The sequence below is a fragment of the Cololabis saira genome, chromosome 14 (genome assembly GCF_033807715.1).
Source record: "Cololabis saira isolate AMF1-May2022 chromosome 14, fColSai1.1, whole genome shotgun sequence".
Lineage (NCBI taxonomy): Eukaryota > Metazoa > Chordata > Actinopteri > Beloniformes > Belonidae > Cololabis > Cololabis saira.
Genome location: NC_084600.1, coordinates 29,111,593 through 29,126,276, shown reverse-complemented (window position 1 = coordinate 29,126,276; position 14,684 = coordinate 29,111,593). Strand labels below are relative to the sequence as shown.

At 43.0% G+C, this 14,684-nt stretch overlaps 1 protein-coding gene across 1 annotated transcript in view; it reads right to left on the bottom strand.

The window, feature by feature from the left end:
* gria4b (glutamate receptor, ionotropic, AMPA 4b) overlaps window positions 1-14,684 on the bottom strand; it is a 156,207-nt gene that overhangs the window by 15,797 nt on the left and 125,726 nt on the right. Inside the window, exon 11 of the mRNA XM_061740334.1 lies at window positions 13,147-13,520. Coding sequence (XP_061596318.1) covers window positions 13,147-13,520 — 374 coding nt within the window. The remainder of the gene's footprint in view (window positions 1-13,146; window positions 13,521-14,684) is intronic.

Here is a 14,684-nt window from a genome sequence, read left to right as displayed (position 1 = left end):
ATGAAGACGCAACAAAAGTCATGCAGTAGGGTATTGTTGGTAGTCCAGTAGTCCAGTAGTCCAGTAGTCCAGTCCGGCAATCATCGCATTTGATGGACTGACGTTGTATGTCATTCAAAGTTAGCTGTGGCTACCAGTTAATACAAACTGGTAGCGTAGTGATTACCAACCAGGAAGTGATAATGGCTAGCGGTTAGTTGAGCTGACTGTCAATAAATCATATTAGAAATACATGTATTGCTTTATATCAAATCTCCTGGCGTTCTACTAAAAAGTTCACCCCCCTTCAGAGTCGTTATGGATGTGAAATCCAACGGCTGAGACTAAAGCAGCTGTTTCAATAAAATAGTTTATTTTTGGTCTAAAGTCATTTGAACCTGGAGGACGATGTAGACTCGCCTTTACAGCCTCCAGTGACCAGGCGAGGAGCTGCATGATACGCATGAGACTAAACCTGGTTGGAGCTTGGTGGTAACGGAGTCAGGTGGGCGTGTCCCAACATGCACCAGCCATTTTCCTATTATTGGACCAACCAGGGTGCGTTACAGTCGGACGGTGACAACAAATATAAATAATGGTAGAAACAGTGATGGCAGGAGACGGCTGTGATGCCCGGCGTTTAAGGCAGCGGACGCTCCCGCCGCGAGCGTGTCTTCTCCACACTCAGAGGGAATTTTGCCCATGAAATAGACTTATTGATGTATTAGCTCTGGATTTGAATACAAATGGGTCCCTCTGCCTCTCTCAATGCCATTCTAGTGCCTTCTACGAGAGTGTATTCACGAGCCTTTTGATGTGAGAGTTTAAGTGTAAAAAAGCAATGAAAGCGAGCCTGAGATTCTCTGCTATGTGCCATCTCCATCCGTCTCCCTCTCGCCTTGTTTATACACAATCAACGGCGGTTTTTAGGTGTGTAATAAAAGAGGGAAGAGGAGGAGAGTCTCCTCAGCAACCCTCCAACTGTCGGCGCTGTGTTCGCTGGCTGATAGCGCCGACTTTGATCCACACTGACACACTGCTGTGTCTTGATGGGTCTGCAGTAAACACAGGCAGTGGGGGGGTGGGGGGGCAGCGGTGGGAATCTGGGTAATTTTCAGGCCACGTCAGTGCTTCCACTGTTTCCTTTTCTCTGTTTCCCAGAACAGTTTGGTGGATTACTCATAATATGCTTCTTCATAATGATAAACAGGGCTTTTGAAACTAATCTTGGTTATTCTGGTGCAGCTGCTCGTTTCAAACCAAATACCCCCAAAGTTCAGATAAAATTTAAAAAGAAAACAACATATCAAATCAAATATAAGACTTGAATGAAAAGAATGAGCTCATCTTGGGTTTGACAGCAGCAATGTGTCTCACACCAGTAAATAGAAATATCTGGTGTTAGCCCCGCCCCCCCGGGTGATACCTCTGCACCACCAAATAGTATGAGATAAATACATAAAAATACCATTATAACACTTTTATCACCATATTATTTTATATGCCAGGCATTAAAGGGTTCATTGTCAACCGGTTAATGACATGATTGGGTTTAAAAATAACATTTTAAATTGACTGATGTGTAAAAAAAAAACTATTTCAGAATAATATTCTAATATATCTCATCTCTGGTATACAATGTCATGAAAAGATTAAAAGAATTTGGAGGAATCCCTGTGCGCTGGGCACTGCTGACTCAGTGGCCGCTTTATTAGGTACACCAGATGTAGGCCAAGCATTGTAAATACAATAAAACCAACTTCAGCGTTGTAGTTTACGCTACATGTTTGGACACATCTACAAAACAGCGACGATGGAGGTGGGTCTGGGGGGGGGGGGGTTTCAGACACAGCTGATGTCTTTTTAAGGGAAGATCTTCCTAAACTCGGCCAGAGACACGAACAGTTAATGACATTTCACGCAGAGGTCCAACTTTTATTGCATCGTGGTTGCAAATTTCCAAATAAGACGACTTCTCAGATGATTCCACGTGAAACCAGATGATGAGCCTCACGGACCCACTGGCGGGATTTTCTTTCCTCTTCACATCTTAAATCACATCTCCTAACATACATGTAACACATGAATGTTGAGCTCACTGGTTATTTATAATCTGCACATTGTTTGTCTTTAGTGCCTTGGAGGTTTTCTGCTTTCAGAAGACTGGTACCACGTTTGGTGGAAACAAGCGCCCCTCCAGGAGTGTTATCTGTGCAAAAAATGATGGAAAAAATGTTCCAGAGATGTTGCGGGGGAACGGTCTGGGGGAACCTGAGTGAGGTGATGTATGAGCTTGGTTGTCCCACGAGTGGAGGAAACAAAAAACCCAGGTGGGAAATTATTACAAGAAATAAAGTGGAAACCAAACAGAAAGTGGCTACAGAGCTGCAGTGGCAGGATTCTTCGCTGCGGGTCAGAGTCTTGGTTTATAACTAAAATAAAAGGACGACCAATCAATCTAATCGGCGCTTTTCCTCCTAATAATACAAATCAAATTAATTTACATCTATTTAAAAGGCTGGTTGGTGGTAATATGGCTGGTACAGTGGAGTTTTAGGTGACTGAAGACGCCTAAAAGCTTGTTGGGGTTTGAATTACGTCCCTTGTAAATGTCACCATGTAGAGAGTGCTGTCAACATCCTGATCTAGGATCATGTTTAGTCGTCACGTCCGATCAAAGCCAAGGAAACTGGCCTTCTAAGAAAACAAGATTAAAAGACTTAGACAAAGATTATAAAATAAGTCTGTAAATTATCCGACACTCTGATGTGAGGAAACTCAAGTGTTTGCTGCTCACAACTTCCTCTTTCTATTTCCCCCGATGTGGGAAATACGAGAGGAGCTGCAGTTGGAAATGATTTGGTGCAGTGTGTGTGTGTCTGTGTGTGTGTGCGTGTGTGTTGGCAGGTTAGTATTTGGCATTAGGAGAACGAGCTACAGAGACAGTGAATGAACTGGAACAGGTGATGGAGGTGAGCGACTCGGACGAATGGGTGCAGCTTCGTCTGTGAATAAACGAGGAGCTGACTTCCGTCTCCCAGAGCGATACCTGCAGTCAGCGACGCGCACTGACTTATTTATGACAAACCAGCTGCACTCCTGATCTCTACCTCTGACCGCAGCTGGCGCTGGAGTTACTTCTCACATGAAAGTCCTGGTGCTCGTAGAGTTATGCCGAATTGAACTGAATAATATTGTAGAGTAACAGCGTTGCATTGAAAATAATGGCCTCAAATAATATATTTGAGGCCTTCATGTTGGAGGCCTTCAGACTTCTACGAGTTCCCCTCTGACTTCCCTTCTAACATAATTGAAAAAGGAAAGTATGGTTAGTTAAAATACTTTGCATTGGAGTGTTATGATGTTGCTTGGCAACAACTGTAATGCAGGAAAGACGAGTGAAATATCTCATAGTTGGACATTTACATCCATCAGTTCAACATCTGGGGTGCAAAGGTGCTCCTTCACAGTCACCTGTCTTTGATTACACCGTGTTATGACAGTTGCTTGGCAACAACTGTAATATCACATGCAGCATTAGCAGGAAACACAGGTGAAATCTCTCATAGTTGGACGTTTACATCCAATCAGTTCAACATCTGGGGTGCAGAGGTGCTCCTTCACAGACACCTGACCTTGATTACACTGTCTGTTGTTAACAAGCGCTACCAGCTCTGCTGCCCCTGGTCAGTCCGTCGGAAGATGTTAGTCCACCTGTATAAACCCACGTAGATAGGTGAGTCCTGAACATGGTCCTAATGAACATGAAGCTCCTGGAGGCTCCCATCAGCAATGCACGCTCATCCTTTCACGCCAACGCTCCTTAACGCCAAGAAAAACATTTTAATGGACCAGAAATGCTGAGTTTGCAGATGAGGGACAACCAAAAAACTTGCATTAGTTCTGCCATCTTTGGTGCCATCTGGCCTCTTTTGGGCCCCTGCAAACTTGAGTGGGAAACCCTGTTGTTGCAGTGATAAGTTATCTCACAAAAAGCTCCACTAAAATGTGAAAATATGGTTCAAATGGTTCAAACCCAACTTTAAGGTGGGAGCTGTTGTTCCTTTGCGTGTTCATGAAGATCTGGCTACGAGGTCTACTTGTCTGTTTGACCCGATCAAGTGGAGCCAGGGAGAGAGAAGTCGTACATGAAGTTGCACCAAAACACACGAGAGGGTAAAAACCTGCCCCATGAAACAATAAAAACCATGTGACCTATGCGTCTTTGTAAATGTATCTCTGGCCCTAATCATAAACCCTCCACTGCCGTACTTGACTGTCTTTAATCAGAAACGCACTCTAATTTGTTCTCATCTGTTTCCATGGAAACAATCTCAGATGGAAGTTTCTAAGTAAAATGTAATCAAAAGAGCAAAAATCCTTTACTGAGAAATCAAAACCAAAAATTGAACTTGTTATAATCCTTCTTGGTACTAATGTCTGTCCCGCTCAGGGATCTGTCATTGCATTCCTTTAGAAAACCTTAAAGGACACGATATACAGTCTAAAACAGACTCTTGCATTCTTTAATAACTGCTGCAAGAGATCAGCTCAGAAGGATTTTCTCTTCACATCAGGAATCTCATCCCTCTGATGCCTGTCAACCTTGACAAAAGCCTATTTTAGTCATATCACGAGTGGATTTATTGCTTTGCTCTCCAGGATCAGAGGAGTCAGATGGAAAACCATTCCCTTTGGCTATTAGGAGCTGAGACACCAAACAAGGTGCATTTTTCTTTATAAATGTCACAATTTGTTGCCTGACAGTAATCCAGCACACAATCACTCCGAGATTTAGCCGCAAGCTGTTGATTTATCAGCCTGAGATCACTGACGTGCTGCCTGCGACTGAAGCCTCGAACCAGTTTACAGACTTTCTGATTTTTACTGAAAGGGTTCTTGACACGCGCGAATCGTAGCAACCGCTACAGACGACGCCTCCAAGGGATGCTGTGTGCATCAGGAGGACCAGGTTTTGTTAAGTTTGGATAATTACATCAGCACATTGGGCTCAAAAGTCCACTTTGGTCCAAACCAACAAATTTAATTGGCACTTTATTCTGGAAAAAAATGGGAAATATTGACATTTGAAGAAGTTTCTGTCTTTGATTTCAAAACTTCACCTAATTTCACATTTCTATTTAGAATTAACGATGTTTGGACACGGCTGTCAGAAGATGTTGGATATAAGTAATTAGCTTTGATGGATGCACAGTTCGAAACATAAAAATAAATCAGTGAAAGCAGTTTTTACAATCTTTGTTTGTAGATAACGTGCACCAAGTATCGTGATACTTGATGCACGTTATCTACCTCGACTAACCATCTAGAATGAATTTTCCCTTTCAATTTTTCTAAAATTATGCAAAAATGTTTCAATTTGAACATGGGTGGGGCTCTGAGCCTTAGGCCTGGGGGATACTTGCTTTTTATAAGGTTCAGACGATCAACCATAGCTGCGTTCGTTTGTCACGTCGGTCGAACGGAATCTCCAAAAAATACACAACACAGTCAGTCGGTGCCGACATCGACTCCTGGGGACCACTAATGAGTGTACCGGTAGTATGAAGACAAAAAAAATTAATAAATAAAATATATAATAATAATAATAAGTCTGAACTACTGCCCTAAAATGTTATTGTGCTAATGTTTAAATGGCAGCTGGAACTGTTTGTTTATCGTAAATGCAACCTCATCTGTACTCGGCTCCACAATACAAATCAGAAAATCCTCATTTGCTGCTCGACTTTGCTTTAGCATATGCAGACGCAACGAGAGCTTCCAGCATCGACATGCAGAGCAACAACTCAACCCACGGCGGAGAGGGGGCCGCCAAAGGCACGACCACACCACAGCAGAGCTAATCGGCCTTGCATTAACAGAATAGCGGGAACGAGGCAGACAGCCTACAGTACTTCAGAGTAATTTCCTTTTCAGATGCAGAATCGTTGGCCTACGTTTGCAGCTCAAACTGAGTTGTTCCTCTTTTGTAGGCGTGAGGAAGTTAACTCTCATCATGTGAACGATCTGAGCTCATCAGCTCTGATCAAGATGATGACAGTCGATGTCAGCATGACTCAGCAGAGGAGACAAAGGTAATCCATGTGTGGCAGAAGTGGCTGAAAACACCTGGAACAGCCCTGAACCTCGACACCTGAGAGGACAGGCAGGTGGCAGCCTTCGTACTCGTACTGACACTCGTCATCTGTGCAGTGACATCCTCCACCAGAACGACGTCAGGTCCGCTCATCTGGGATGTGCAGTCAATTAAAGGGACTATTGTGTCACTGTTTCTTTAAGCTCCCCTTCTTCTCTGGTTTCCACAGAGACATTACCAGTGGAGACCGGATATTAATCATTGAATTAATTATCGTGGGCCGCCTTGAGGCAGCAGAAGGAGGTATCAAGCCTTATTAAGAGATGGAGAGAATGAAAGAGACGAATACATTCTGGGCTATTTCCAGCTCTGCCTTTCCTGTCGGGGACGAGCCAGAAAATTTGTGAAAGCGGTCGACTTGAAGAAAGAAAAAAAAAAAGAATTATATTTGAATGAGAGTACAGAAAGAAATCCCATCACTTAATCCTACACAACCTTTGTCCACAGTTTCATTGTGTGTGACAAAAATAAAGCTTAAAAAAAAAGTCAAACTCGTGGAAAATCCTAGGTATCCTCATGATTTAACAATTTGTTGATCCACCTTTAGCAGCAGGCGGAGCCACAGATTTGCTGAAAAGACTGGCGCCGACCTTGAATGATTTTCCTGTTTTTTCGCTTTCTTTGCTTATGGTGTTCCCTCTTGGCATTGTGTTAACACGCACAGGCAAGATCCGACATCGTCTGCTGACGATCAGCTGATCAAAGGCTGATCAGCAGCAGCTCCAACTCAGCCTCTTAAAACCTCTGGAAGCCTTGAGGGAATACTTAGTATTGCCAAGGTGATTTCTTTCTTCTTGGCTTCACCCGACGTTGTGTTTGACAAATACTTCAAGACCTGCTGTAATAAATTATGTTTACTATGTTTAAAAAATGTTTAAGGAAATTTAGTTTAAAGATATCTGCTCAAAATAAGATATTTACAAGTTTCCTTACACAGCAAAAGTACAGACAACCTGGTGCAAAAAGTATATTCATGATGAAGAAATGAAAATACATGAGACCCACCAGCTGTCTCCCACGCTACTAATCTCGCTTTGACGACAGCACCGGGCTGGTTCTACAGAAAACTGTCACAATCGTGGCTCGTATGGGGTCCACATGTGAGTTACGGCTCCTTCCTGTAACACGTGACCATGCGGTGCCTCTGCCCTCGTCACTTGGCCTGTGCCATTAAAGCTCCCCTGTGCGGGGGATTTGCATGTTGCCCCGTCAGGGTAAACTGGAGTGGAAGTGCTCCTGGGCTTGCATGAAGCGAGGGGTGGTGCTCTGAGATGATGGATTGGGAGAAACCCGTGGGATTAGCTGTGACAGGTGGAAAGCAGCGGGGACCACAGCCAGAGACAGAGAGGCTTGAAATGCAGACTTTCCATTCTGATGCCTACATTGTTGCACAGCTTTAGGGCTCTTATCTGCAGCACGCAGGCAGTGATGTGGCGGGCAGCGGTGGCTATGGCAGGGGAGGGGGGGTGGTGGTGGTATGCACACGTGCAAACAAAGCAGGTGTACTCCTTAAATAAGAGCGCTTAATCACAGTCACAGGGCCGCTACAATCTCTTCTATGGGTTGCTTACGTGAGGCCAGGCTATAATGTACCTCGGGATCCTCCATCTTGTTTGCGCTCTGCTCTCGTCTGGGGACGCGGAGGCTGAAAGATACAGGCTTGTTTGTTTGTCCTTTCATGTCCTAATATCTTAAAAGCTCTATTAGACTATAAGGGCTTAAAATCACTTTAAAAGACAGGACACACAATATGAAAGACCTAAACAACTATCAGAGCCATTCTAGCAGGATAGCTTAAAGTGGCCATATTATGCTCATTTCAGCCATCTAAGTTTGAATCGACACCAATTTCCCCTGAACAGACATCGCTCTTCTCCGGGACACTAGCTTTTCTAAAACTGTGGTATCGCTTTTTCGCTATATTACAAGTGCTTTTGTGCACAAATTCATCGCTTCATCTGTTGTGTCGAGCAGAGACGCGTGCTTAAATGCTTTCATGTTACAGCCACATCCAGGGTTTATTTGAAATCTGACAGTTTGTCCTAACGCATAAACATGAACAACAAATTTAAGCATCCAACAAAAGTACCTCTGCTCTCGACCTCTAAACTTAATTTGCCCGCTCGCCGTACCGACAGGCGTGCAGCGAAGGACCACAAAGATGTGGAATGAGGTTTTTGCACACCTCCGTTTGACACGACAAACCTCAGGAAAAAACTAACTATCCAATATAATGACAGAGAGAGCCACGCCTACTTTCACTGGATTAAAGACTTTACATTGGATGCACAAATTTGCTTAAATTTGAGCCAAGCTCAACTTTTGACGTGCTGCAATCCTAGGATGTTTTGCACTGTGTGTCACGTCTATGCATGGAAAAGTAGTATTGCGTAATGTTGCACATGGTGGACGCCACCCGTGAGACTCTGGCTGACTTTAACGACCATATGTGGTAAAAAATACTGGTAAAAGCCTCAGGAAGGAAAACCTGTTCTGTCTTTGCTGCACAGTCATAAACTTATGTTTTTCAAATGACCGTTGAAGATCTTGTTCTTGTGGATGCCCACTGTAGATGATATGACCATAAAAGTAAACTCTGCCCTCTGTGGTGTCATACAGAGCTAATGTTAGAAAAAAAAACTCTCCAAAATGAAGTGTTTTCATTACCTTGAAATCAGTATTTTGTGGAAAGAATTACCTTAAACTATGAGTAACTTGCTATTTGAGCGTCTGATCATATAAAAGATAATAATTCATCATATTAAGACTGTAGATGAGAAAAAAAAACATAGAAATGCATAATATGGCCACTATAAAATAACCCAAGCAACCCGGCAGCAGCAACTTTATGCTTCATAAATTCATAGAAACTTCTAACAAAGCCTTTACAGAAAATAAGGAACCACAGAGATTTACAGGCTTTACTTATCAACAGGCATTAGCATGTCTCAGCATAAAGGCTATGAGGACAGACAGGAGGCCTAATCTTTGGCTGTAAAACAAAGATTCCCTCCACAATAAACAACAGGCTCAGTTCTCCACCCTTCAAATGTTGCTGTGTTCACTGGGCACCAATCTGCTGGCTGAAGCCTCAGGGATGCAGGGTTGGGGTACCTATTGTAATTTTGGCAGAAGGGAGGGGAAGTCGCAGGGAAATGGCACAACACTCAAGCTTCGTTAACTTAAACCGAAAAACACAAACAGACTCACAACTGAAACCGACAGACATGGACGCAACAAACTCCGGTACAAGCAACACGAGTCAGAAGTGGGAGAGGGTGGGGAGAGAGACGGAATCAGTGTTCGGCAGACGTTCTCTCTCCAAACACACAACATATGCACGTACAGGTGTGATACCACAGTACAGGTGAGATCCACAAGTGCAGCTGGTGAAACAGTTCAGAACATACAGATATTCTTACTTCTACATTATGCCTGCAGACCACCGTCCACAGGCAACTGCCACAGACAGACAACAACTTATATAAAGCAACTTAATTAGAATTAAATAAGCTACAGTTGGTAAAATTAAGTAACTCTCAGTTTCAAGAAACAGTTCCACATATTGGGAAATACGTTTGGCTGTTATCTGACGACATAAATGTAACACCGTTGGGCTCAACTGGAAGTTCCTGTTAAGGCCACTCAAAGTGGTAGTACCACTGCTGACCACACGGGGGCGTAAATCTCTGCTGTGTTGCCAAAGAGCCACTGACAGTGCTGTGGTAACGAGTGGAGACGGTCTGGCGTGTTTTGCAATACTCCTTTCTCCCACTAGAGGTGGACGTTGTTGCGTTTCCCCATGAGCCGACCAAAAACAACTTAGCTTAGCTTAGTTTAGCTCCTTAGCGCTTAGCACTGTTTGGACATAATTATCCAACAGTGCACAATTGATTATGGCTATTTTAAAGATGATGTTTTGTTGTTCTGCTAGATCAGGGGTCGGCAACCCAAAATGTTGAAAGAGCCATATTGGACCAAAAACACAAAAAACAAATGTGTCTGGAGCCGCAAAAAAAGAAATGTCTTGTATAAGCCTTAGAATGAAGGCAAATGGCAAAGGCGAAATGTCGAGAAAAAAGTCGAAATGTTTAGATTAATGTTGAAGTACAATTTCGAGAAAAAAGTCGAAATGTCGAGAAAAAGTCGAAATGTCCAGAAAAAAGTCAAAATTTCGAGAAAAAAGTTGAAATGTCGAGATTAATGTTGAAGTACAATTTCGAGAAAAAAGTTGAAATGTCGAGAAAAAAGTCGAAATGTAGAGAAAAAAGTCAAAATTTAGAGAAAAAAGTCAAAATTTTGTGGAAAAAAGTTGAAATGTCGAGATTAATGTTGAAGTACAATTTCGAGAAAAAAGTCAAAATTTTGAGAAAAAAGTCAAAATATCGAGATTAAAAAGGAAAGGAAAAAGGAAGAAAAAAAGAGAAAAAAGGAAAAAAAGGAAAAAAAGAAGAAAAAAAATAAAAAAAAGAAGGAAAAAAAAGGTCAAACATTTTTGAAAAAGCTCCAGGAGCCACTAGGGCGGCGCTAAAGAGCCGCATACAGCCCTAGAGCCGCGGGTTGCCGACCCCTGTGCTAGATGTACCAACCAGATGTGACCTGTGACCTCTCGGCAGGCCTGGAAGGGTCTGAGGATGAAGCTTAGCTAGGCAGCTAGTTGGCCACTAGCACTAATAGCAGCTGGAGCCTCCAGGTTAGCTAGTCAGATCTCTGCTGGGAATCAACCCTGACAAAGCCCACAAGGCCCGTTAACCAGGCGTCAGCTAGTTGAAGGTTCTGACAGTGTCATCAGCCTCTGTTTCAACGCTGGCAGTGGTTATTTCAAATGTCGTTTTGCTAGTGATATCTGAAATGAGGATGGATGGACAGATTTGATCAGAATAAGTGTAGGAAAACGTCAGTTAGCATTACAGGTGATCTATGTGAAGTTACAATAGATTGCAAAAATTAAGCTGAGACTCACTTAACCGGCGTTGGCTTCTGCTAGTCTGACGTCTTCCAGTGCTCAGAAAAAAAGGCTTCAAAATGACTCTTCAGAGAACCTAAGAGTGACATCACAGGGGGGTTGTCCAGTTCTTTTTATACCGTTTGGGGCTAACAAGTTTCTTGTGATGTGGTCGGAAGTGATATTGCTCTAGCTTCATCCTATATTTCGTCTCTTTATCTTTCTATCATTTGGATCCAGACTGACGTTTGTACAAAAAACTTTTACAGACAATGATGTTCATCATATGATAAAACGCCAGTCATTTCATCTCTTCTCCTTTTGTTTCATTCGAACTAACAGAATTTGCATATTGGCAGAAGTTTCAGTGTAGTTCATCCAATAACCTTCTCAGAAATGTCAATAATCAATAAATCATCCGGGATCTGCTGACTGATTAACTTATATCTTATTTTTTTAATCAGCTCATTTATTGCCTCGTTTAATAACATCTAAAAAATATAGAGGTAATGAAATACTCTAAAGAAGAAAGACTAATTTGATCACAGTAACTAAATCACTAGTAAAATAATACTCAGGGGTCAAAGATGGCTGCTGTGTAATAAATACACTTAAAATTATTGATTTTTACGTTTTTTCCTAGAATATGAGTTATTATTTAATGGTTCAGTTGCCATGAAAGCCTGAAACCTTTGTGATTTTAGCAGTAAAACCCATAGATGTGGGGCACTACCGCTTACATTAAATAATAACTGAATAATAACTAAATCCATCTCGTATCCTGGTTTCTATTCGAGGACCGCCGCCGTTCCAAACCTCTAGTGTTGTTTTTTCCACTTTCAAGTTTTAATCTCAGACGTTGTTCTTTTTCTCCCCTTCTTCCCTCCTCTCTGTGTTGCTCTCGTTACACACATCTCAGAGCTAATTGCATCCCCTCGACTCGCTCGTGGCCTCTCTTCTGAAGTTTAGCTGCAAATGGTCTTTTGTTTGTTAACTGGTGAAGACCCAGAGCTTCATTTTAAAACAAGCAGCCCTGCAGGTGCCGTGTAATGCTGTCCATTTAAACTTTTGATCTGTCAGCCTCTGAGGAAACTACAAACATGAAATAAAAGATCTAGTTTATTGTGACTGTGTGCGTTAGGCTTTACTTTTGCCTGCGACCGCGCAATAGTTAGTTTGGTGACAAACGTTTGCAGTTTCGTTATCATCAATATCTGCGAAACATCAGCCTCAGGACTTCAAAGTCCCGCTGCAGAGCCTCGCTGCGCAGCTGTCAAGCCCTCAGAGGTGTTTAAAGCTTTAAACACCAGAGTCAGGTGCTGAAAACATTACAAGCTGTACGTTTTTGTTGACAGCCAACAAACAGGTGTAAGTACTGCGTGCAATTTTCCTTAAATGAATTCTATATACCAAAGACAAATGATTTTCATCGCTGGAGTTTATAGCCGGAGTCCAACTAACCATTTCTCACTGTCTTTATCTTGAGCCAACAGTGATTTGGCCACAGAAATGCCACTTAAAGAGAAATAAAGGTCTCGTCTCACCCAAATATTTCCCAGAATGTTTGAACTATTCCTTTAAAGGCAAATAACTTAATTTCAGTTTGAAGCATAAATGATTAATGCACAAGTTAGGCCACGAGCCTGTAAACTATTTATTCTTTTGTAAGAAAAGAAGTCACACAACAGTGAACCATCTGATGGAAATCGTGATTTATACACTAGCACAAACTGAAATTGATAATTTAATGTCAACAATGTAATGTGATTAAAACCTTCAGGACTTATCATGGTATTTTTGTTTCTTGTTGCGGCAGTATGTCAACACTCCCTCGGTTTTCATTTGCATCACTGGAACACGTCTGAAATAACGATGAAGGCCTTAATTGGACCGACAGCTGAGGGAGTTGGATACGCGACGCTCACACAGACCGAGCAGAAGGTCATCTGTATGAACGCCCACGCCATCCCGTCTGACACGGTGGCGCATTGGGATGAAAACCGGCCGACAGGTCACGCAGCACCCCGAGGAGGGAGGTGAAACGCTTGATGGACGTGCCTCTTACCTGGGGGAGATGTCGCAGCCCTGCTGCATGAAGGCTCCCAGGGAGAACCAGAGCGAGTTAAAGATGCCAAACTCGTTGGGGGGCTGGTCGCTCGGCGGACCGTCGGTGCCCTCCTCGGGCTCCTCGGTGTGCCATTCGTACGGGCTGAAGCGGCTGACCAGGAAGAGCACCACGCTCACGCCAATGTAGGCGAACACGATGCACATCCAGATCTCGTAGGCCAATGGGTCCAGGAAGGAGAACACTCCGGGCTTCGACTTCTGAGGCTTCTTAATCATGATGGAGATACCCAACGACATGAAGGGTTTGGAAAAGTCGATCACCTCCTCCCGGACCAAAGTGATTGTCAATGGGGCCACAGCGATTTCCGCTTTCTGTGGGGATTCAGATAAATAGGAGTTTAATGATCATCTAAACCCAAATTAAACATGTTTAATCACAGATGCAAACATACATGACAGCATAAACAGGTAGCTGCTTTCCTTCATCCTTTAAACATTGATGATGTCATGAACCTCAAGCAATCATGTCCATGTGAACTCAGATGTGCTTGTCAACACATTTAGGCAAAACACCTCACACCCACGTCCAAGCACGGAGATGGAGTGGTGCAGATTTGGGGTTGTTTTACAACCAAAGGACCTGGACACCTTGGAGTCACCGAGTCAACCACGACAACCTCTGTGTACCAAAGCAACCTGGAGGCAAAGCTGTCCGAATCTGGTTTCAGTCGTATCGTGGGACAGTTGGGTCTTCACAAACTCACCAGTGGTCCAAACAAAGTCCAGACTTCAACCTGACACAAGTGTTGGGAAACTAAGACCGAAAACCCTCAGTGAACCGAGTCAGCGCTGCCAAAACCTCAGACGCTACAATGAAATGAGACTCGTAGCTTTTTCTGAAAAATGATTACCTCAAGTTGCAGTTGGCAAAAAGTGGCTTACACATGATGAATCTCAAGATTTAAGAGTTTATGTCTGAAACTGAATATATTTCAGAGTGAATTATGGCAGGTGGGTCATGAAAAGACAAATACCCTCTCTAAAGATAAAAGGCTTAGATGAAACTGAGGGGATTAAATGATTTGTCAAATCTGTAGAGCACGGGAAGGAAAAAAAAAGGGGTACCTCTTTGGTCTGCAGCCGTGGAAACGTGTACACTAGTACCCTGAAAATCCACAAACCAGATTATAGTCAGTACTTTAGTGACACTTGTGTCCTTGTCTGTCAGGCTTGGAAACAAAGGGTTTACTATCTGTGAGAATTTAAAGTTTCATTACGGCTATCTGACACTTAAGAAATGAAGAAAAGAGGACAGCGGGAGAGAAAATGAAAGAGATTTAGGTTTTTACATCCTCAGCAAAATGCAATAAGATGACAGCCGCAGGCATGTACTGGGTGCTAAAACACTTGGTGGGTTAAAATGAGGCGGGGCTGTTGTGTGAGCACAAGTCCCTTCAGGAGGAGCTGAAACGAGAAATGAACCATCTTCTTTGGGAAAGTCTTAGACGGCAAAGTGCTGAGTGTTTTCATGTCCTC